This window comes from Micromys minutus (assembly GCF_963924665.1).
Source record: "Micromys minutus genome assembly, chromosome: 8".
Classification (NCBI taxonomy): Eukaryota; Metazoa; Chordata; class Mammalia; order Rodentia; family Muridae; genus Micromys; species Micromys minutus.
Window position 1 is genome coordinate 59,986,422 of NC_137977.1, and position 23,368 is coordinate 60,009,789.

At 51.1% G+C, this 23,368-nt stretch overlaps 1 protein-coding gene across 5 annotated transcripts in view; it reads right to left on the minus strand.

Annotated features, from left to right (window-relative positions):
* CTIF (cap binding complex dependent translation initiation factor) overlaps nucleotides 1–23,368 on the minus strand; it is a 258,284-nt gene that overhangs the window by 72,590 nt on the left and 162,326 nt on the right. For 2 of the 5 annotated variants that reach the window (XM_080920215.1, XM_080920212.1), the window contains 2 exons: nucleotides 15,931–16,423; nucleotides 14,303–14,656 (listed from right to left, as the gene is read on the minus strand). In XM_080920215.1, the coding sequence (XP_080776341.1) occupies nucleotides 14,303–14,656; nucleotides 15,931–16,423 (847 nt within the window). The remainder of the gene's footprint in view (nucleotides 1–14,302; nucleotides 14,657–15,930; nucleotides 16,424–23,368) is intronic. The other 3 variants (XM_080920216.1, XM_080920213.1, XM_080920214.1) reach the window with 3 other exon arrangements.

Here is a 23,368-nt window from a genome sequence, read left to right on the forward strand (position 1 = left end):
GAACCACTCTGTCATCTGTCTCTGCCTCTTGTCTGCTTTCTCAGCCACCTGCCTTCTGCCCATACCTGGGCTCACCAGACCTCACCGAACCTCACTGACCCCTAAATGAGTTTCTGACCATGGGCACTCAGTTGACGGTGCATTCTAAGAAGGCAGGATGTGAATGGGTCCCGGTTCTTACTGTTTCTACTAGCTGTATGGCTTGTTTCTAGGCCTTGCTGGGTCTTCCTTTCGACGTCTGTAACGCGGGCACTTAGGACATAGGTCTGTGCTGTTATACTTAGGCACCTACGGTCCGAAGCTCCTTTACCCAAATGAGGTGCAGAGAAGTATCAGTGTGAGCTCCTGAATGGCCGATGGGTCCGGGAGACAGCAGACACTTGTATCTGAACAGTTGAGGGCTCTGCAAAGCCAACTCAACCATCTTCCTGCTTGGCTCCTTGAGTTCTTTAAAAGACAGACTATGAGTCGCCATACTGACTGGCTATTGTGACGCTCACGATACTTTTTCTAGAACTCTGGGATCACAAGTCTTCTAGCCCCCTATTTGAGGTAGCTGAGTGGCTCTACACTGTGTCCCACTAGAGGATTCCACACCATACAGTAACCAAATACAGACCCTGGCATAAACTGGCGGCATTCAAATGCAAGGGTCTCACCTAAGGCCCCTCAGTTCCGCAGTGTGTACAAGAGGGTAGTGCTGGCTAGGGCTACCCAGGGCCTGAGGAGAGTGAAGCTTAGGGCAAGGAGTTCCCACTCTAGAAGTCCTCCCACATCCTCTTAGCTGCCCGCTTCGAAAGGTGGGGAGGTCTGGGGCGGGGGCTGTAGTGTGCCTTATCCCAAGGCTCCATGCCGGTTCATCTCTGAGATTCCTGTCCACTCCTGTCACAGTGTGGGAGGACTGCTGACAGCCAGGCCTGTCCTCACACCTACTCCTGCTGTCTGGGAAGAACAGGGAGTGCTAGACAGACCGACCTGCCTGTGCTAGAAATATGCAGCCTCCAGGGGTTGAGCTCATTAGAGCTCTGGTCCTGAGGGCAACTAGGCTCCCTAAGCACAGTGATATCTCTAGGCGAGCACTGTTCCTGGGGGGGCCAGACCCTTGTCTCACCCTCTGCCTAGGCTGCCTGGGACCTCTGCGACCTGCCTGTGGCTTCCAGGAATCCTACAAACAAATGAGAGGCTAGCTTGCCCTGGTGGTCCCTATGGTGCTCGTTGGAGGGTCTGATCCACCCCCCGGTCTAAAATTTTGATGGAGTCTTGGGGTGCCAGACTCATCTTCTTGTGGTTTAAATCCATGTGGGACAAATCCAGGGTGCCAAGTGTAGGGTGTGTGTGTGTGTGTGTGTGTGTGTGTGTGAAACTGGAGGCAAGTGAGGCCCACCTTGCTTGCTGGTGCCCCTGCAGGCTGTTCTGTTCACCCAGGCCTGCCTCCAAAGGAAGTGGGGCCAAAACAGGTCAGACAAGGTAGGTATGTGGGAAAATGAATGGTAAGAGAGCCAGCCCGGGCTGCAGACCTGCCTAGCTGGTGACGTTAGGGATGGAGTCTTGTCTCCACTGGCCTGGTAATATGAAGGCTTTGGAATAAGCTTGAAGGGACCTTTGCAACCATCTCTAACCTCCCCCAGGGTCCTTTTTCCAGTGCTGACACCTAAACCCTGCTCCTGGTAAAGTGCAACCTGAGGAAGTTCATCTTCCTATCCCTAGTGTGTCTGAGGCTATCCCCACCCCTGACCTCCAGTTGACCTTCACGAGTTCCAGGCATTAGGGCCTGGTATCCATGGACCAGAGCTCGCCCAGGCTTTCGTTTTTTGTCGTAGGTACAGAGGCTGGCAAGGGGTGGCTAGAAAAGGGGCTGGCTCCAGACTTCTAGTCTCCTCAGGATTCCTTAGGGAGCTCAGAAACTACCATGGTGGGTGGGGGTGGGGAGGCACTTCTCCACAGGAGGCAAGGCCAGCTTAGTGGACATAGGAGGATGCCAGACTCCTGATTCTACCTGCTAGGTGAAACCCTGGGGTGTGGACCCCTCCCCTGAGTCTGGCCTGGGGTTTAAATGAGCAGACTGCCCTGCCTACCCCTCTGATATGGCTTGAGGCCTGAGGCTGGCAGGAAGCTCACAACTCCTGAGGTAGAAGTATGAGTTTTGGATTAAAATGCAGCCTTGGCCTGGAATCGTGGGAAGCTGGCGCCAGCAGGGTCATGGCCTGGCTGGGCAGTGTTTCCCCCCCCCAGGCTGAACACACCTCCCCTCTGGTCCTCCCCCATCCCAACAGCCTCCTCTAGCATGCCAGTCTTAGCTTCGACCCTAGCCTTCTATCTTGCTTTGGGGCTACCTCCTCCAGGAAGCCTTCCCCCTCTTATAGATCTGTTTCTACACTGAGTGCTCAGCCCAGCTGGTAGAGAATAGTCAGCTCCTTCCTCCCCTCAACACAGTTTAACAGAGCAGAGCTCAGAACTCCAGCAGGGTCTCTACGCTTAGCCCTTCTAATAGCTGGCTGTCTTTTCGGCTGTATCAGCCCCAAATCTCTATTCGCATGTGGCCCTGGGCTTGCGTGTGCGCATCAGGTTTTTCTTATTCAGGGCTCTGAAAGGATGGATGGGCCCCTCCTCCAGGGAGACAGGGAGATGTGTTAGGGGGTTTTCTGAAATCTCTTCTAGAGAACTGGGTTTTCAGAGAACATGGTAAGGACAGGATGCTCAGTGGATCCCCCCTCCCCTGCCCCCACAGTGGACGGTACAGGGAGCAGGTTGTGAGACAGACATCAAGATTCCAGCTGTTTGAAGAGTTAAGTGGATGGTTAGGGGATCACAGGTCCTGATGGAGCCACACTGGGGTCAGGGGAAGATGGCTGGCACCTGGCTGCTCTGGCTATCTCTACAGGTTGTAAGTAGGTCACTGGGAGGGAAGCATCCTTGGCTCAGAAGGCTGAATTCAAAGGACTCTGCTTCTAAGCGCACTTTAGAGATATTATTTCAGCCAGACTGGTTTTGTTTTGAGGCAAGGTCTCACTATATAGCCCAGGCTAGCCTCAAATCCATCAATCTCCCTGTCTCAGCCTCCTAAACTCTGGGAGGACATTCACCATCATTCCTGGTCGGATTGTTTTTTTGAACATCTAGAGTAACATGGTGACTGGTGTCTAGCAGAAGCCACAGTAGGTAAGAATTCTGTATGCGCAGTGCCAATGAACCTGGGATCCTCTGTACATATTCTGTGAGTGACTGGGAACTTTTGCTGGAGCAGGATTATCTCCAAATACCTCCCAAGCTACCTGTTCTTGTTGTGCTAGCCTGGCTTAGCTGATGAGAGTGTGGTGTTGTGGTACGGTGGCTGGCAGGCCCCTTTTTTCACAGGCCTGTGTATGTGCACAGACTGTCTAAAATATGTGTGGTCCCCGAAGGGAGGACCCTGTCAAGATAGTGATCATTTGGAGGACATGGGTGGCCATCCCAGGAGGGCACCATTTTTCCATGAGCATGTCTGTCCCAATGGTTTGAACTGGCTTGAAGCTGTAGCTCATTCTCTTATTTGGGGCTTGTCTGGAGACAAGACACACAGAGAGTCAAATGACACTCCCTGAAGGTGGCTCCCTGTCTAGTGGGACATTCCTCCTTTTCCTGGAGACCAGCTAGAATCAGGGTAGAGGAGGAGTTAGTAAAGCACCGGGCCTGCTTTTCTCTGAAGACTCTGAACTCCTACTCTAGTTCTGGTCCATGGGCAAGGGTTTTAAAGGTGAGGGCTGGGTGCTGGGCAGCAAGGAATGGGGATCTGGAGTTGCGCAAGAGCCTGCATCTTCATCTTGGTTAGCTAGGGTTTGGTTGCCTGTCAGCCTGCTTCTCGGTGGCATATTACCACCCCCCCCACCAGGACAGAAGTGAGCCCATGTTGGAGAAAATACCACAGGATTGTTGTCTAGGTGGGACTCACAGAGGCAGAGATGATACATGCTGGACTTTGGTACCCACCTACTACGCTCCTTCTTCTTGCTAGCCTTCTTTAGGAAGCTGGAATGGCTTTTGCTTGTATAAAGGGACCCCCATTTATCTAGGGTACAGACCTAGCTGCCCACAAAGGGCACAGATATTCCGGTAGCACTGAGTTGGGTGTCCATGTGGAATCCTTGCCTGCACAGCATTCCTGTCCCCTATGCAAAAAGTTGTTGCATCTGTCTTTCCCCTCTCTTCTCCATCCACTTGTGTCCACTCACTTCCTGATTAGGGCTGTCACCAGGGGGGTATAGAGTCTCTTCCTGGTCACCTCTCACAGGTGTCCAGGGGGCTGTATGCTTGGAGTCTACTCTAGAACACAGGTTCTCTGCCCTTGGCTGGGGAAGTCTGCTTCTTCATAGATTTTTCAGATGACTAGCCTATTCTTTTAGAAGCTTGCAGGGTTCACTGGGGCTCTCGCTGAGGGTCAGGAAACTGATTTACATTTCTTGCACTGGCCAGCTGTCTATACAGCTTCTACCTTCTGGGAATGAAACTACATGTCAGGGTCAAGCAGTGTATGCCCAAGGGGCTTGAGAGTAAAGTCTACATGAAGTAGCAGTCTTTTTGCATGCTTCCTTCACACTCAGTTCTGTAACCCCTCAGAACTCTTGGATTGGGGCTGGCAAGATGGCACAATGGATAAAGGTGATTGCTGCCAAACCTGATAACCTGAGATCAATCCACAGGACCCACAAAGTAGGAGAGAACTAACCACTGAAGGTTATTCTCCGACCTCTCTCTCTCTCTCTCTCTCTCTCTCTCTCTCTCTCTCTCTCTCTCTCTCTCTCTCTCTCTCTGTCTCTCTGTCTCTCTGTCAATATAACACTAGTTATTTTTATCAAACAAACACAATACAACAAGATCATTAATGTAAGCTGCCTAAAGGTACAGTACCCTAGAACCATCACATCTCCATTAATTCTCTGGGCTGCTGGTCTTTCATCTCTGAGTGAGTTGAACTGGGCACTCTCTAGAGGAGCTTCTGGTCTCTCCTGGTCTGTGGTTTTAAAATGAATTCTGCAACTCTACAGCGCAAGAGCCCATACCAGCTCCTAGGTCCTAATTTAACCCCCCCTTGCCTCTTCACTCCTTGTTTGAATCACCTTACAGACTCCTTTCAGTTCTCAGCTTCCTCCAGGTGAGGTGGTACCCTCTCTCCCTCACATAATTTTGTTGCATCTGGATTCACTGTGTTTCCTCCATTAAAAATGTCCAGAAACCACCTGGCAGTTCTCCAAAAGGCTAAACATAAAATTTCCATATGATCCAATGGCTCTACCTCTAGATAGATACCTGCAAGAATCAAATCAGAAATTTTGGTCCTTGTACATTTGTGCCTATAGCAATACTGATCATAAAAGCTAAACAGTAGAAAAAAAAAAAACAAAAAACAAACCAAGTGCTCATTGATGGAGGAATAAAATATGGTATGCACATACAAGAGCATACCAGTCATCTTTAAAAAGAGGAAATCTGACACGTGTTATCACACGAGTGAAGTTTAAAACCATTGTACTATGTGAAGTAGACTCAGAAGAGAAATGTGGTATGCATGATTCCGTAACATGTGCTCGAGTGTGTGTGTGTGTGTGTGTGTGATATGGAGTAGGGAACCCTCAGAGGGACTGGGGTAGTGGCCAGGGGAATGGGGAGCTACTGTTTGATGAAAACAGTGCTTAGGTTTGAGGTGATGGAGGTTACCCAGTATTGTGGATGTCCTTGGTGCTGCTGCTGAGATGGTGCTTGAGAGCGATTGATGTTGTCTGTGACCATAACTTTACAAAATGTTGAGAAAAATAACAATGCAGGGAGGGGCCTCTTTTTTTTCATCTCCCCCCAAACCACATCCTCCTGTTGGCTTTGATCTGCTGGGTTCCCTGACCAGGGTTCTTGCTTAGGGCTCAGCTGCACCCTAAATGTTTCAAGTTCTTTCAGTCTCTAAGGACCTTGTGGGATCCAGAGGAGGGTCTCACAATAACAGAACTATTTGCTTCCTTTTTTTTTTTTTTTTTTTTTTGGGAAAGAGAGACCCTTCCTTTCTTTCCAGGCATGGCTTCCCCTCTGTGGTGGCTGGTTTAGGGTGGCCAGAAGCCTTGGTGGGTAGCCAGGGCCAGGCTGGGGAGCAGTTACATAACCTGCAGGGAGATTTTTTCCACTGGCCACTTGGCGCCAGCTTTTCAGTGGTGGCGCAGCAGGTAGAGGCGCCCTGTCTGGGGCGGTGGTGCCCAGGCAGGGCTGAGATGCGCTGATCTGGAGTTGCTTAGCGTAGCTCAGATTCCCAGTGGCTGCCTGGGGCAGGTGGTGGGAAGGGATCTGCTGTCTCCTGCCTGCCTGGCTGGGTGAGGGAGCAGCAGTGGGAGGAGGTGCTGGAAGTGAACTGCCAGCCAGCCAGGGGTGACCCTCTGGGGCCTGGGACACCTGAGCCACCTTCTCTGATAACCCACTTATCTGCGGGACTTGCCTGGCAGCCTCAGACAGGGATGCTTCTGGCCAAGTTCTCTCAGGGGATTTATCAGGGAAAACAGAGCTGGGGTGGGAGGTGAGTATGTGCAATGAAGAGAAGATGGCTCGGCCAGGGACATGGGTATCCACGGAATAGTGCCTGACCAGGGAAAGATCCCTGGGCCCAGTACTCGAAAAACAGAACATCATGTGCTCCTCTTCAGCAGCAGGCACCTAAGCACCATCTATTTTGTCTACCCAAGGCTGCCTTGCCCTACTGAAGCAGCAGACTAGCGACTACCTTGGTGGTAGGACATTCATAATTTTCTGCCCCAAAGACACGAGCCTCAGATGGGAAAAGCTTAAACAAATCTAATCATTGAAAAGTGGGGAGGGGCTTGCCAGATCAAGGCCAGATGGGGATGACACAGTGAAACCCCATGTCAAACACAAACAAATCAAAGCAGAAAGGGTTTGACCCAGGTGATGTTTGGGGCAGATTCTCTGACCTGGAGACCGGGGTTGCTGGAAAGGAAAAGCCATCACATCCTCCATCACATCCTCAGATCTCTCCGAAGGTCACTGTTTTCTAAGTGCCCACCACCTGTCTTACCCCAGACTGAACCTGCACGGAACTGAGAGATATGTCTCAGGCTTGGTGGCCTTTTCTCTGAGAGGGTCAGGCTTCCTGCTCTCCCGGTCCTCTGTACCCATGGGGCAGTCACCACTGTGGGCCTAGATCTGAGCTGAGGGCTATGGGCCTTCACTCATTCCATCTCTACCATAGCCCAGAGGGCTTTTCCAGGGCAGAAACTAGGTCCTAAGATGGGGTTGAACACTTAGGTTGAGCAAATGAGGCAGCGGGTATCCCTACCACAGTGTTAAGCTTCCAGGGTCTTAGCTCCAGCTCCACAGTAGAAGTCTTGCCTAGAGACCTGGGATTCAAAGGGTAGCTATTGGTTCCAGGTGGCCTAGTTTGGTTTGGTTTGAGACAGTGTGATGCCCTGTTGTCCAGGCTGGCTTGGACTTTATTATATAACCCAGGCTGTCCTCAGACTCACAGTCCTCCTGTCTCCCAATGCTGGGACTATAGGCACGTGTCAGCAAGCTGAGTGTCCAACGCATGTTTTAATGCCCAGATCATCAGTTGCTCTGCTCCACTGGGCACCGCAGAGTTCCACAGCCTTAGACTCAGTGCTTCAAGAACTCACCTTGTCCTTATTCTACCTCCACAACTGAACAGGCAGAGAGATCTGGCCTAAACACTGACCACTCTTCCCGAATGAGTTCTTGGGAGCTGCCTGGGACCCATGGCTGGTTTCAACAGTGATAAGGAGACGAGAGAGTCTGTCATGAACTGATACATATACCTGGCCTACCAGAGGATGTGGTATACAGCAGGTGCTCAAGTTTGGGAGGAGGCATATGCCATTGGGAAAAAGCAAATGAAATCTACTCACTCCCTTGAAAAAACAGACAAGGCATCTGTGGCAAGGTACATGGTTCTGACCTGCTCTGGCTCCAGCATGGGTGAGGCCTGGGCATGGAGACAGACATCCACTCCTCCAGGCACAGGCCCAGTAGAGGCCCAAGCTCCTGCGACCACCGGTCTCTTGGGATACATGAGGCAAGCTTGCTGCAGGCGGCCAGTGAGTGTACCAGTTTGCATGCTTGGCTTTCAGCATGGGCACAGACTACTCCTGAGGGTTCTCAGAGGCTAGACTTGGAGAAAAGGAGACCCTGGGAAATCACCTTCTGTGGCCTGCCTGTGGGGAAGGGCTGGCCACTGCCTGCTAGCCCTGTGTCCTGTCCCTGTTGGCTCCAGCAGCCTCGGAGGCGAGTGTGTGTGTGTATGTGTGAGTGAGTGTGTGTGTGTGTGTGTGTGTGTGTGTGTGTGTGTGTGATGATGGTCTAAGGCTCCTGCTCCAGCTCTAGAGTATTCAGAACAATGCACTTCTCTTCTGGGCATGCCCAGCCAAGCCAGCGTTAATATTAGTTTACATGCTTTTAGTGCACAAGGGCTCAGTTGTGGGTGTGGTAGCAAGTGGGGAGGGAGGCAGTGGCATGGACTGGGGTACAGAGGAGTGTTCTCTTGGGCAGCCTTGCCCCATCAAAGCCAGAGGGGCAGAGGCAATCAGTCCTTCCCTAGGATGTTCTTTGCAGTCCCCATAGATGGCTTCATGGAATGGACATTTCTAAGCTCCCAATCCTTGTCCTACTTGGGTAATGGGGATGGGAGCTAGGATCCCAGACAGCTAGGGCTGCGGCTTTGCTAAACTACTTTGTGTGTGTGTGTGTGTGTGTGTGTGTGTGTGTGTGTGCATGTATGTAAGGGGAACCTACTTGAGATTCACACAGGAATGGGCTTCTGCTCCCAAAAGCTCTGCGGTCCCAAACTCAATGTTCTATCTCTTTCCAGGGCAGTGAGGCATTTACCAACTTCTGCCGTGCACCAGTCATGATGCCAGGTTTGTGAACACTGGACTTCAGTGCAGGGAACGGTTTCAGATTTTTCAGAAGAGAGCCGAAGGGTATGGGAGCTTTCTCTTACAATCAGTTCAAGGAACAGCCTGGTTCTTTCACCTAAGCCTGTGACTTAGGTTCAGGACAGAGGTGTGACTGAAAGAAAGCAGACTAGGGGTAGAGTCCACATGTACTTCTAAGGGATGTGATAGGGAATATATAATCTTTGGGGCTTAAGGCAGGATTTGAATTTCCTGATAAGGGCAGCCAGATCTGACCAATCCTTATAGAGCTAAGAGCATTCCCAGAGACCCCATAGAATTACCATCCAATTGAATCTCTCTGTATCAAAGGCCCAAATACAATGCTGAACAGTGATCCGGCCAGAAACTCCAAATGCCATTTTCTAGGCTGAGATCAGCTTTTTGAGAAGCTATATTCTAAAAGGTACCAGTGGACAGCATTTTATTTTGAAATCTGGCCAAGTGCCAAACTTTGATTTTGAGTTGCCCTTACACAACAACCCTGCTGTGTTTATGAGTTGGTCTAGATGAAGAGGTCTCCTCTCCTTAAAAAAAAAAGTATCACATCCTTCTGTTAGATATGTTGTTAGCAACAGTTGCTAGGGAGAACTGGGTTCAGTTACAGGCACACTGATGCCTGCTCTAATAATACTTCTCTGCATAGCTCAGATACAGACACCTCTTGGCTAAACAGGGCACACACATTTTAACAGACAAGGGCTTGAACTTGTACTGCCCAAGCAGATCTGGGCAAAAGAGACCTCTGTAAGCTCAAGGGTAAGGCAGAGGGCGGTGACCAGGCAGTACTGGGTGGAGGGGGCTCAAGCCTTTGATTCCTGTCATTCCTAAGGTCCCATAAAAAGAGGCACACTCATTCTTCCTTCCCCATGAAACCGGAGCCCTCACTCTCCCCAGGATTGCACCACAATTCCCTGATGAGCATCCTGGGAGCCTTTCTAGTTGCTTGGGCCCAGTGTAGCCTGTAGTCTCTAAGAAGAGGAAACAGTCAATGTGCAGAAGCTGGCAGGTTGGGCACATGAAGGATCTGGGAGCCTCACAGACAGGGCAGAGCCACAGAGCCGGTTGCCACCATGGCTCTACTGGATGGCTTAGCCAGCACTGGGGGTGAAAGTGAGGCCCTTCTCCTAAAACACACAATGGCCATGCCAACAGATGGCAGAGGACAAGAAGCAGGAAACAGGAAGGTGGGAGCAGGGTCAGAGCAACCCTGTGGGAGAGGAGTAGAGGATCTATCTTCTTTCCAGGGTAGGGTTTGGAGGTGAAGGCATTCTATCAGCAGCTAAGGTTTCCCTCTCCTCTTTTCCCACCAGCCCGTTGTGAGTCCCCCACATTGCCCAGCAAAGAGGGCACCCAAGAAATGCATCTTAGCTGGTTTCCTGTGTAAGGGACAAGGGTGAGATGCCTCTGCTGTCACTGGGCCATCTTCCTGACAGTGATGCTCACTTCACATGGCCCAATGAGTTCTTTATGACATGATGCCCAGGAGGACCCCAGGGCAAAGCCATAGCTCTCCATGTGATCCCAAGAGACCATGGCCAAGGGTCTCTGCTCTACAGAACAGAGGTCTGAAGTGTAGCATTCTCAGGCTGGAGAGCCATACTGATGAGTTCGTTGCTTTGCTTGCCCAGCCATTAAAGTGACCCTTCCCTTATAAACTATCCAATGCCTCCGAAAAGTGTGGCTCAGACCAGCCTGGCAGCATCACTGTGAGTTTGGTAGGAATACAGGGTGACAGTGAAGACCATAGGCATATAATAGACATTGGAGAAATAGTCACTTAAAATAGAATTTTGAGCACTTGGGAGCACACTATTAAGAAGGGACCCGTATCTAAGGTAAAGACTGGAACCAGTTCAGATGTAAAAACTGACTAATTTTGAGCTGTGGAGTTGGCGATGGGGTTCCACTGAGGCCTATGGGACTCATGAGGGAAATCGGTGTTTCCAGGTTTCTTGACATTGGTGATGGAGAAAGTCTGTATGAGAGGACCTATGTCTATCTTCCACACCCCATTTCCTACTTTTTGGGTGCTGAAGCCCGACCTGGCAGGAGTCTTGGACTTCTGCTGCAGAACATTCACCACATTAAAGGCTGCCCCTCTCTCTGCCACGCTGCCGACTCCTTATGCCAAAGCCCATGTTGCAAGAGCACTTCAGCCAGGGAAGACCACATCCAGAGACAGCTGCCGGGATGGGTGTGCACAGGACACTTCACACTTGGTCCCTGTATACTCCATGTCACTAAGCTGGGCCTCAGAGCCTGTATGGCAGCCACATCAGACAGTAGGACAACTGGCTCAGAGAGCCTGCCAGGCTGAACGTGGAGCTGGCTGGGGATCCAGAGTCAAGTGGGACCGGCAGAGATCAGGAACTTCAGGGAGAAAGAAGGGAGGGGCTCTTCCTTAGAGGTGTGAAGAGGGAATGTGGGTCCCCAGGTCTGTGGCTCCTCCTTTTTAGACTTCCCTGGTTAGGTGGCAAGTGGCCACCAAAGTTGCTTTCTCAGAAAGGTCTGCTCCCCTTGGTGGCAGGGAGAAACGGCGGGGCCTGAAGAGGCTCAAACAGATAAACACACTTCCTCTTGGCCATGTAATCAGGGATCCATGGGCACTCAGGCGTCTCACCCAGCACTGCTAAGATAGTCCTCTCTGAGCCCAAAGGGCTTTAGACAATCTTACCAGAGGCTCAGGTGACAAGGCAAAGCCTCTGGTTCTACCCTCCGGAGGGCTCCCACATTGGCTCACAGGATGCTGGTGATGGGGATGACCTACAGAGGAACCGCAAGTCCTCCCGTTAGGCACATACCTTTTCCCACTAGGATGGGTCACTAGGACGCTGCACCTTTGGAGCTTACAGCCCGAGTCTTGTTTGCCACTTGGGGCTCCATTCTTGACTTGGAGAAGGGAGAGGGAAGCTTCTGGTGCCTTCTTCCTCTTGCAATAGCCATTGCTCCATGACTGTGACCTGTCAGGGCTGGCACTGAGCAGATGTCCAGACACAGAGTTGCCCACAGCAGAGGTGGTGCCTGCCTGTCAGCGCCCAGGGAAGTGGGACAATGGCAGCACGCACTCCTTTGTCACTGTGGGTTCCTGCGGTTACTAGGTAAGTTCCTGTCCTTGCTGTATACGTTTAAACCCTTGGCCTCAAAGTTGCTGCTTGGTGTCCTTGGACACCCAGTAAGGGGTAGTCACGTGACAGAACAAGGAGACAGGTGCCGGGGCAGAGAAGGAGGGGATGCTGCAGAAACGGAGAGTGAGCGACTCTGGCAAATTTCCCAGGGGAGTGGTGTCTGAATTTGAGTGGCCCTGGCAATGGGCTGAGTGTTGGGTAGACGTGACCTCTAAAGAAGATGTAGGGGTTTGTCCACTAGGGTGCAGCCGGAAGTTCAGCCTGGCTGTAGGGTAGTGGTGGGGAGCAGTAGGGCAGGATGTGAGCATTCCTGGGACAAGGTGGCCTCGGGCAGGTCATGAAGTCACTCACATCTTTGAGTGACAACGTGAGGAAGGGCAATGCTTGCAATGACAGGGAACCTAAGACTGATTCATTCAGGGCCAGGCCTTGGAGCAGTAAGAAAGGAGCAGCTGATGGGGGTCACTAGAGCCCATTTGCAAGGCCCTGACTGCTGATACCTGGACCAGGTCTAGCCTCTGTGTCTCCAGCATCCAGTGCAGTGCTTGCTCATCCCAGTGCCCACCCAACTGTGTCCCAGCACACGTACTTCACATGGGCATGTTAGCTAGGGCACACAGTAGGACTTCACTAACTTAAATTTCTGTTGGGTTCTTGAAGAAATAACCCATCTTGGGGTTGTCTCTGCAGACACTTATTTCCTGGCTGCCACAGGTCTGTGTGCCTGTCTGCTGTGGGGTTGAATGGAATAGATTGCTGGCAGTTGGCAGCCATGATCTAAAATTTGTACTCCATTTCTGACCCTGCTCTGAAAAAAAAAAAAAAAAAAAAAAAAAAAAGCCCCAAACCAAGTGTGAGGCCAGTCCTGCCCTTGACTCCCCCGTGCCTGGTGATGCATGGCAGACGGGCCTCTCCTGCCTGTTTGTCACCCTCTCCACTCTCCCAGGACATTCCGGCCCGCGAGGAACATGCCGATGTGCAAATCCCTCAGGTAATGCGGGAATTCATCACCAGGGGAGCATGGGCGATCCAGGAACGCAACCTGATCAGAGCTTGAAGCTGGTGAGAAGCTTGAGGCTGGCCAGGGAGGCTCAGGTTGCAGACAGCGAGACGCACACAGAAGAGGACGGGCAGGCATGGGGCCTAGTGCACCACAGTCAGGTGGGCCAGCAGGGACAATACTGCAAACCGTGAACCAGGTGGCCAGGTGCCCTGAGTGTCATCCAAGGGTAATTATGAGGGGAGTCTCAGTAGCGGCACTGGTCAGACTATAGTCACCATGACTGCTGGTGGTCCCTTTAGCTCTGTCCCCTGCTTCCCTCACTCCCAAGGAAATGCTTTACCAGGTAGACCTGATGACATAATTTGTACTTAAACTGGGCTCCAGACTCTCCAAAAATGGCCTTCTGGCCCGATAGGGTCACCATGCCATCTTCCACTGTCATTTCTTCTTCCCTAATGTCACCAGATCTGGGGTCACCAGCCAACTGTTATCATACATAACAGGTACTTATATAATGGACTCAGTGTGAGTACCCGTGCACACACTTAATACACACTCACCCATGTCTAACTACAGCCCCACACTCATCCCACACTTGCCTATGGGACTGAGGTTAGTTAGACACTGGACTCTGGCGGACAGCAATAAGAGGATTGGGGAAGCTCTCTGGAGGGAAGGGACATTAGGTGGGAAGGTTCCAGGCAGCAAGAAAATCTTGGATTGCTACACTTTCTTTCTACTTTGGGCTTTAGTGCATCAACAGACAGACAGGCTGTCCTCACCCTGTCCTACAAGACTTTGTCATCCCTGTTCTAACAGGCGTATAGCCGTCAAGCTTCTGGAGGGGGAGAAGGAAAAGGAGAAGGGGGAGGGAGAGGGAAGAGACAGGTCCATAGCAAGTTCATGACCGTGCAGACACATAGAGGTCAAAGCATAGGGCCAATAGGCAGCCTCTTATCATGAAAATAGAAAGAGAGGGAGGGCGGTCGAACAAAATGCACCTATAAAATTATATTGGTCCTTCGTAACCATGGAGCACTCAACACAAACATACCCAAATCCAGCCGCTCATCTCTCATCCCTCGATGCCTGCCTATTTTCTATAATTAATCAGGCAAGGGAGGAAGGCACTTGGGACAAGTTCAACTGCCATCAGAACTTGCAGCCCTCTCTCTAGCAATAACCCTCATCTGAGGGGCAGGGGAGCGGAGCGGGAGCTGTTGGTGTCCAGTTACCTGGAGCATGTTGAGAAGCAGGCTCCGGAACTTGGTCCCCTCGACCATGAAGAGGGCCATCTTGTCGCAGAGCTTGGCGGCCGTGAATGCGAAGCTGCGGTCTGACACCGCCTTCTGGTAGATGGTCCGCACAATCTCTCCCAGCATCTCCTCAGAGTTGGTGGAGTTCTGCGCCTCCTCCATGAAGGAGGTGAGCTTGGCATCCACATCATTGCTGTTCAGGATCTCCATCAACCTGTCCATCTTGTTTGGCTGGGGGTTGCTTGTCTCTACTGCCACTTCGTCCTGGGGGACGTGGGGGACACATAAAACACACCTCAGTGGAGCTGAAGTCTCAGTGGAATTCGGGATGGCCTGAAGGAAGAAGGGAGAGGCAAAAAGAAGGGTGTGAGGAAGTGTAAGAGCCCCTCACACCACACAGTGCTTTGCAGATCTTTTCCTTAGCTGCTCTGATACCCTGGGTTGACATTGTGACATTGTGACATTGTTTGAGCCCCTACCCAGGATTATCATGTACACATTTAGCCAGCAGACCCCTTAATCTAGAAATGATTTAGCAGGAATTTTCTTTTTTTCTTTAATTAAATTAATTTATTTTTTGGGGGGGATTTTCAAAGGTGGAGGAAGATGGTAAAGAGAAAACTGGGTCAAAGTGAAAATGAGGTGAGGGAGACCAGGCTGGGGTCGAGTAGGATCCTGAACACCTGTAGTGGTGCTAGGCATGGCCTGGGTGTAGCTGCCAGGTGTCTGTTCTAAATGCATGGACCGCCATGTTCTTAGGTGAACAGCTCTCCGTGGACTTGACCCTGGCTTAGCATCCCATGTTGCTTGTATTGGTTGTCCCTATGCACACAAATACTGTGCATTAAGTTCAATGTGCTATCCAAATGGCTAGTGCTAACCCAACCCAACCTGTATATGCCCTTAGGAGCGTGCCCAGCAAGTGGAGTAAGATGACAAAATGGCAAGGCAGAAGAAAATGGCCTGAGCTTATCTCAGACTGTATAAACAGAACAGGCCTTGGCCCAACCCTGCTGGCCGTCTGTTCTCAACTTGGGGGCTCTACATAGATGTAAGGCTCCATCTCCAGCTCTCTGTGACCCTGTGCACTGAAGGGGGTGGATCCTCTTCTGAGCCACCTTTCCCTCGGGGTGACACGGGGACACTGCAAGAACACTGGAGCCTTTTCTTACCATGTAGGGTCAAGGTATGCAAACAGCTGCCCTCCTACTTGAGAACTGAGTGGCACATGAGGGTGGGGTCAGAAGCGACCACTTTTTTTCTTTTTTAGTCCCCTCTAGACCACCTTCTCCGGGTGAGACTTCCTGAGCAGGGCCGATAGGGACCCAGTTTCATGCCCACGACATCTAGTGTCTCTAACACCTCTTGTGGGGCAGAGGATGAGGTACAGTACGTGTTGGAGAGGTTCAAGTACAGCTGCTGGGGGCCCTGCCCTGTGTGTGACAACCTGGCATGGTGTGTCCACCCAGCCACAGAAGCCTTTCTTTCTTTTAGGGGGGGAGCCCCTGTCCCGACTGACCATGAGGTTCCACCCAAAGCCCACCCATCCATGTGCCTACCTCTCAGCTGTCCTCCCAGGTGCAAGAGAACAAGGAAAATTCAATTACCGGTACCTTTTCTTTCAGCCTTCGCCTCAGCCTGTCTTTGGAAGACTGGAGCAGGGTGATTCTGGGCCGTTCCCCGAGACGCTCGGGAAGAACAGTGTCTTTATGCTTTGTGTCAGCCTCTGGCCCCCCTGGCGGCTGAGGGGTTGGCCTCTCGGAAGCTGTTGGGGCCAGAGTGTCAGGGCTGCAGGGGGGCTCAAGGCCACTGTGTCCGGTGTCCCCTGGGCCGTCTTCAAGTTTGGGGTTCTCAACGGTCATGGTCTCTTTGGCGTTGCGATGGCTGCCCGCTTCTCCCTTGTCTCCTGGCGGATGCTTCATGTTACCATGATGCCAGCGTCGGTTCTGGCTGTAGCCGTGGTGTGTGGGCCTCCCTGAGGGGTGGGGCCCTGAGCCCCCCTGGTAAGATTTCTGGTGGTCCCTGTTGTGTTTGGCACTGCCTGGCTGATGGTCACCATGCTGTTGGGGCTTGTTCCCTCCTGGAGGTCTTTGCTGCCGTCTACAAAGAAGAGTGGAGAGAGAGAGAGAAGGGGGTTACACACTGGACAGTCAGGGTCTCTACATCCAGACACTGGAGCGGGAGACCAGAGCCTGCAACATTAGTCATTTCAACACTTATCCTGACCCTCCCCTTAACCATCAGAGCGAACGGAAACCAAGCTTTCTCAAAAAGCACCATTGTGTCCGAGTTACACCATGTGCCAGTGTATGTAAAATGGAACGAACATCTGAAAGGACCAAGAGAAGATGTGGTGAGCCCGCCTGCCTCTGCCCCCCTTCTCCAGCCATGTCCCCTGAAAACAAGCATTATCTGATAATATTCATGTGTTGAAGCCCTCACTCCATTCTTCAGAATGGCTCTCTGGAGCCAACTGGGATTTTAAAGGTAGGAGGTTGCCAGGGTGCACCCCTTAATCCGAGCTAACTTGGGTCCTTATAATGAGGAGCAGTTTGTACACACACAAAGATGCCACTCGTGCAGAGGCATCTGTTGTCATCTGCAAACCAAGAAGTGAGGTCTCAGGAGAACCCCACTGTGCTTACACCTCAGAACAATGAAGAAAAAAGAGCCATGTTCTCAACTCCCAGTGGCAACTCTGTTTCGACCACTCTGGACTAGAAATGTGGATTGATATTTAACACAGAGTGCTGCCCCTTAACCGCACGGCAACGCTTTGTGAGCAGAGAACAGACAGTGGCAGAGCTGAGCTCTGCGCCAGGAAACAAGATGGGAAGGTTTTGCTGCGTGGACGGAGGGCAGGGTCAGGGTCAGAAGTGTCCTGTAGGCTTGGGTATGAGGCAGTATCTTACCACTTCCAGCACTATGACCAGTCTTGGTCACTCCCAGGCTGCCCTTTCTCAGGCTGCCTTCTGAACCCTGAGGTCACCACTGGAGGTGCAGCTGAGAATAGCTTCATGCCCCTTAATGTCGATACGGTGGGGTAGAAACCAAGAGAAAGCCATTACTGTTTCAAGAATGAACCCAAAACCTTGAGATCTACCTCACATCGCACAACCTTAACTGTACTTACACCTTATAAACAAACCAGATTGATTTACCCCAGGCATTTGCTTCTTTGTTATAAGCTCAATTTCAATCTTCATTTGACGATTATTATTATTTTTTTTTCCTGAAAATGTGTAGGTACGTAGGTCTATGTCGGAGGTGTTATTTCTTTCTCATTAAAGCTAATCAGGCCGGGCATGATGGCACATGCTGTAACCTCAGCACTCTGGAGGCGGAGGCAGGAGCCCAAGGCCATCCTGGATGACACAGTGAGTTCCAGACTGTCCCGGGATTGCAGACAAAGACCTTTGTTTCCAAAGGCCAAACAAGGATGCATTGTATGCATGTTAAACATTGTCAAGTAATATATGCAAATATTACATCAACAGCAGAAACAAAACTAAAAATACCCCGGAAGCTGGTGAGATGGTTTATTGGACGAAAGTACCTGCAGACCTGGCAATATGGGTTTGATCCATGGAATCCATGGTGGAGGGAAACAGCTCTCAAAAGTTATCCTCTGACCTACACACAGGCTGAGGTACACACACACACACACACACACACACACACACACACACACACTCACACACACACACACACACACAATTTTTTTTCTTTATTTTAAAAAGAGCCAAACAAGAGAAAAATGATTTAGGAGTATGGTTCAGTGGTCAGCGCCTGCCTACCATGTGGGAGGCCCTGGAGGCGGAGCTACAGCTCTACAGCAAAGTTCTTAGCTAGCAATACAAGGTCTTGGTTGGCACTGGGTCGGAGGCTAGCAGACACAAAACGCCAGGGTCACAGAGAGCTGCTGCCCACACGCTTGTGTAGTCTGTGATGTTTCCGCTCTTTCTTGTGTTTTTCAGTTACTTTCAACTCGCTGGCCGTATGTCCTTCCATTTCCTCTGTTCTTTGAATGTGGGCTATGTATGTATGTACGTATGTATGTATGTATGTATGTATGTATGTATGTATGTATGCACGCATAGCCCAGAGGGGAACCTTGGCAATTTCCCGACAGATAATGCCTGACCCTTACAACTCCTGCTATCTTTATTTAAAGTTTTGAGGTGCCTCAGAGCCACAACCCATTAAAGTTCCCTCAAGGACAAGCTCTTCCCAGCTCTTACCTCCCATTCACCATCTCTGGGGGTTCTCTCTTTCTGCCCAGCACCTACCCCTCTGAGTGGGAAAAGACAAAAGGCAGGCAACATCTGTCCTCTTGAAGGAGGACGTGATTTCTACATGGCTGGCCGTCAAGGGCTTTAGAAAAAATTCACCCACGTTTCACTGTTCTTCACCTGGAGATGTGGGCTGACCTGAGACGGCCAATCCATCTGACTGGTGCCCCCACCCCCACTTTCCAGCCCTGAGAGAATCGTACTGGCTACGAGTGTGCAGACTGTAGTAGTCCCCAGACTCATATTTGCTGGGTGATGGTGTCTCAAAAGGAGGGCCATCCACAGGCTAGAGGGGATGCTAAGTAGCCCTACTGTGTGCTGCCTAGTTATTTATTCACTCGACATCTCAATTACTCCTCCCCCTGTCACTCTCTCCTCGAAGTCCCACCCTTTCAAATTCCCTTCCCCTCTCTGAGGGGAAGGGAAAGCTCCCCTTGGGTATCAGCTCACCTTGGGACATCCAGTCGCAGTAGGCCTTCTCCTTATCCCCTAACTGCGCTGGATAGTTTTATGTCAACTTGACACAAGGCAGAGTCATCTGAGAGGAGGGAACCTCAATGGAGAAAATGCCTCCTTAAGATCGGTTTAGCAGGGGAACCTATAGGGTGTTTTCTTAGTTCATGATTGATGGGGAGGGCCCAGACCCTGTGGGTGGTGCCATCCCTGGGCTGGTGGTTCTGAGTTCTATAAGAGAGCAGGCTGAGCAAGCCATGAGGGAGCAAGCCAGTAAGCAGCACCCTTCCATGTTCTTTGCATCAACTCCTGCCTCTAGGCCCCTTCCCTGTTTGAGTTCCTGTCCTGACTTACTTCAGTGATGAACTGTGATGTGGAAGTGTAAGCCGAACAAGCCCTTTCCTCCCCAAGCTGCTGTGTTCATGGGTGTTTAATTGCAGCAACAGTAACCGTAACTAAGACAAGTACCAAAGGATGCCTAGATCCGGAGCTTCGGCGGTGACTCAGCTTTGCCTTGGGAAGCCGAGCAAGAGCACAGGCAGCAATGGAGGATGAGGCATGAAGCCTTTCTTTAGTTTGCCTTCTTCTCAGGACAAGTGACTGCTGGGCCTGTCTTCTGTGTGTGCATGTGGACTACGGACCTTTCCTCCCGTGTGTGTGCGTGTGTATGTGATGCTGGGGATGAAACCCAAATTCCCACACATGCTAGGCAAGTGCTCAGCCACTGAGCTGAGTCCTCAGCCTCCTTTCTTCTCATTCTGTAGATAAGCCCATTGAGGTTTTCAAAGATGCCAGACCTATCTATTTATTCATCATGGAACCAGGAAGGCCATTATCAGTCTGTCCCTCATCTAGTCTCCCAGGAGCACAGGGCTGAATTCCCAGGGACTTTTGTGGAAACAACCACAGTAGGCCTGTGCTCTTACGCCTGGCAAGGGGCCCAGAGGGCCACTGGAAGCATAGTCAGACATAAGCTTGGGCCCTGTTCCCCAACCATAGTGGCCCAGGCTTCTCTGCTCTGGCCATTCACAAATATTCATTAGTGGTAGCTGGGTGAGCCGGCCAAAGCCAGCATGCTCTCTTCAGTGTTTGCTGGTGCTAGGTTTCATTGATACCTTTGTCAGGGGCCAGCTGGCCGCTCCCCATGAGACCTGTGGGTTTGGGTTTGGCTGGGTCAGGGTGAGCTGCTTCCACTCCTAGAAGTGGGTGAGCACGAAGGCCGTATCTGTTGTCAGATGTGTGTATACGTGGTTCAGTTTGGGGGTCACTGTGCGTGCACCCAATTTGGCAGCACAGTCACCAGAAACGGCAAAGGGTGCGTGTCCACTGCTTTGCCCTTTTTCAAAGTGTCATCTGACTCTCATCCCCAGCTGAGGGGATGGCTTGGGGGACAAGATTCCATGTGAGCCCCTGGAAGAACCTGCTGCTAGGACAAGATAAATAGTCTCGGACTGAAAATGGTCAGCGCACGCTTCTACAATTCATCTAGCTGATTCCTCTTTCAGTTCTGAGATTTCAGGTTTATTCTAAAACTTTTTCTAAGGGGACAAACGTTCCCAGGATACAGCTGCCTTTTGGGAGGTGGGTGTACAGAGAGGAACTTCGAATTTTGTTTTTTTTTTTTTTTTTTTTTTTTTTTTTTGTTTTTTTTTAAAAATGGTTTTAACATCAGGCCAAATGGAAACAAATGCTTCTCTGTTCTTTTTTTCCCCCTTTCCTTTCCTTTTTTTTTTTTTTTTTTTTCAAATTTCATAATAGCTCCCAACCAGATAGTCCAAGGCCCATTGGCTTATTATAGTTCTCTCCATGTGGGACCCTTTACCACATAATTTGTAGGTCTGCTTAAAAATTCTGAAAAGTAAAATTCCTGGGCCAGTGACTTGGAAACTCACACAGGAGCTTGTGTTTCTTGTCTTCAGGAAGAGTGACAATTGCTCATTATAGCACAGGCCGCTTTACTCCTGCCTACCTCTACAGGACCTGTCCCAGACAGTGATGGAATTCAGGGGCTCAGAGTCTAGCCATTTCCCTGCAGGACAGAGTTGTGTTGGTACAGGAGGCCCAGAAACATTTACAGGATGATGGGAAACTCAGCCCAGAAATCGCAGGACGCTTTGTTTCCCCGTGTGGGCTAATGGGCACTGGAACATTTCTGGCACCATAGTGTAGGTTCTCCCATACTTTGTGGCTTTCTTCTTTACCTTTACTCAGGGCTCAAAAGAAATAGTTCAGAAGTCAGGTAGCTGCCAGTCAGGGAAGACTATACACCTTAGAAGTGTGATATGTCACTGTGGGGACTAAACACTTGAACACCAGAGGGGTTACCTGGACAGCAGATGTTCCTATCCTGTGGAGGGTCTTGCTGGCCCTGAGCACCATGTAGGCAGAGAAAACACCTGTCCCCAACTGTGGTCAGCTCACCCTTCTTTAAACTGACCACCTGGAGGTTAATCCAAGCTGTCACTGGGCATCTGAAGCATCTTCTGAGGGCTGTGTGTGAGTGACAGACGGTGTTCAGTGTCCCTGTGCAGCCTTTCAGCACTGCCTGATTCCCATCCAGAGTTAAGTCAACTCTGAGTCCTGCCCTGAATCTCCTGACGTCTACCCTGGTCACTGTCTATGCCTGCCCACCTTATCCTGTCTCCTACCAACCTGTTCTGTGGTTGTCCACAGAAACAGCAGCTCTGGATGTCCTGGGGTTTTGTGAATCACAAGGGGGCTACTTCAATGCCTATACTAGGGCTTAGAGACATCAGTCGACCAGTTACAGAAGCTAGAACTAGTTATGACCAGAGGCAGGAGACAAAAGCAAGCAAGCAGAGAGAAGGGCTCAGTCTACTCTTGGGGCTGAAGGCAGGCTAGCATGTAACATGTGGAGCCTAGAGCAAAGAATTTTGGCGATCATGACAGTCACAACCTAGCATTCAGCCAGCCACAGTTTCTAAGCACACTGTCCTGTGCAGTGTGCAGGCTGAACACCCTGTAGCCAGGCCTGCTCAGAAGGCCTCCAAGGAGAATAGCTGACTTGATACTTCGGGGGAGAAGAGTCATAGCACAAGCAGCAAACATATGTGATGTATGCACAGCTGGCCAGGCATACCTTCCCCTTACCCTCAGGGAGACGTACCATTGCGTACTCCATTTTACAGTGAGGTCAGCAGGGCACAGGGAGGGTACCTTGTCCTAGTTTGCAAGTGGCCAGCAGAGCTTGGCTTAGAACCTGGTAGTCTGGCCCCTGCATGTACAGCCTTGACCACCATGCTATCCTGGCCCAAGTTTCAAGTTTATTCCAGGGTAGCTGGCAGGCTGCTGCAGAGACACTAAAACCACTATTCCAGAGGACTTTGGCAAAAATCACAGGGAGAGGGGGCTGCGGGTCATCCTGAGACAATGTGGGGTACAGAAGGGCTAGGCATGCAGAAGAAAAGACTTAGGCATCAAGGGGAGGGGCAGGAGGCTAGGGCCTGTGGGAAGGAGAGCTTGTGTGGAAAACAGCCTTCCAGCCGGGGCTCCACTGTGTCTGGGGCAAACCACAGGAGCCATGCATGGCCTTGGGTTCCAATTGCACTGGGGACAATCTTTTGCCCATCTCATCTGCGGTGCTTGTGGCTGGAGCCGGGGCGGGGGGATATGGCTGGGGCCAAGTTTCAGGGTGGCCCTTTGGCTTCATTGTTGCCCCTTGGCTGGGGTGTGTGTGTGCAGAACTGTGGGCTCTATCTCTGGCAGGGTAGAAGCTAAAGGAAGTGGTTCCCGGGGAAACTTGGTGGCTCATGAGCCTCTGTTCGTCATCTTGCTCTTGTTGGAAATCAGCGTTCCTGGGCACCTTATTCCTTAATGATTTGCTAAGTAACTTTGGCAAGCCATGAGGCGCCTGCGCCTTGGTATTCCTAGCTGTGGCATGGGGGTATGGACCTCTGCTCGGTGCTGCTCAGAGTGGCTTCCCACCTCTCTGATTCCTGTGTAGTCACAAGGCCAGCCGGAGCTTTCAATGAAATAAAGCCCAGGAAAGCCTTTGGGGGGTACAAAGGCTTGTTATAAATACGCAGCATTATTTTTGTTCCAGGATGAATCAAGCATTCAAAGAATCCTTGGCCTCAAAGTTCCGAGGCAGAATGATATCATGGGAAGAGCACGCGGCTGCCCTTGGGAGCTGTCGGGCTCCACGTGAACCTGGTGGCAAGGTTCCAGGGGAAGGCCCTCGCCCTTCCACTTGGCTCAGTCAGGCTTGGCTGTCTCCAGGCCCAGCCTGTGGCCCCTCATTGTAGCCTCCTGGCAATTTTGTAGCTTACACCTCTCTGAG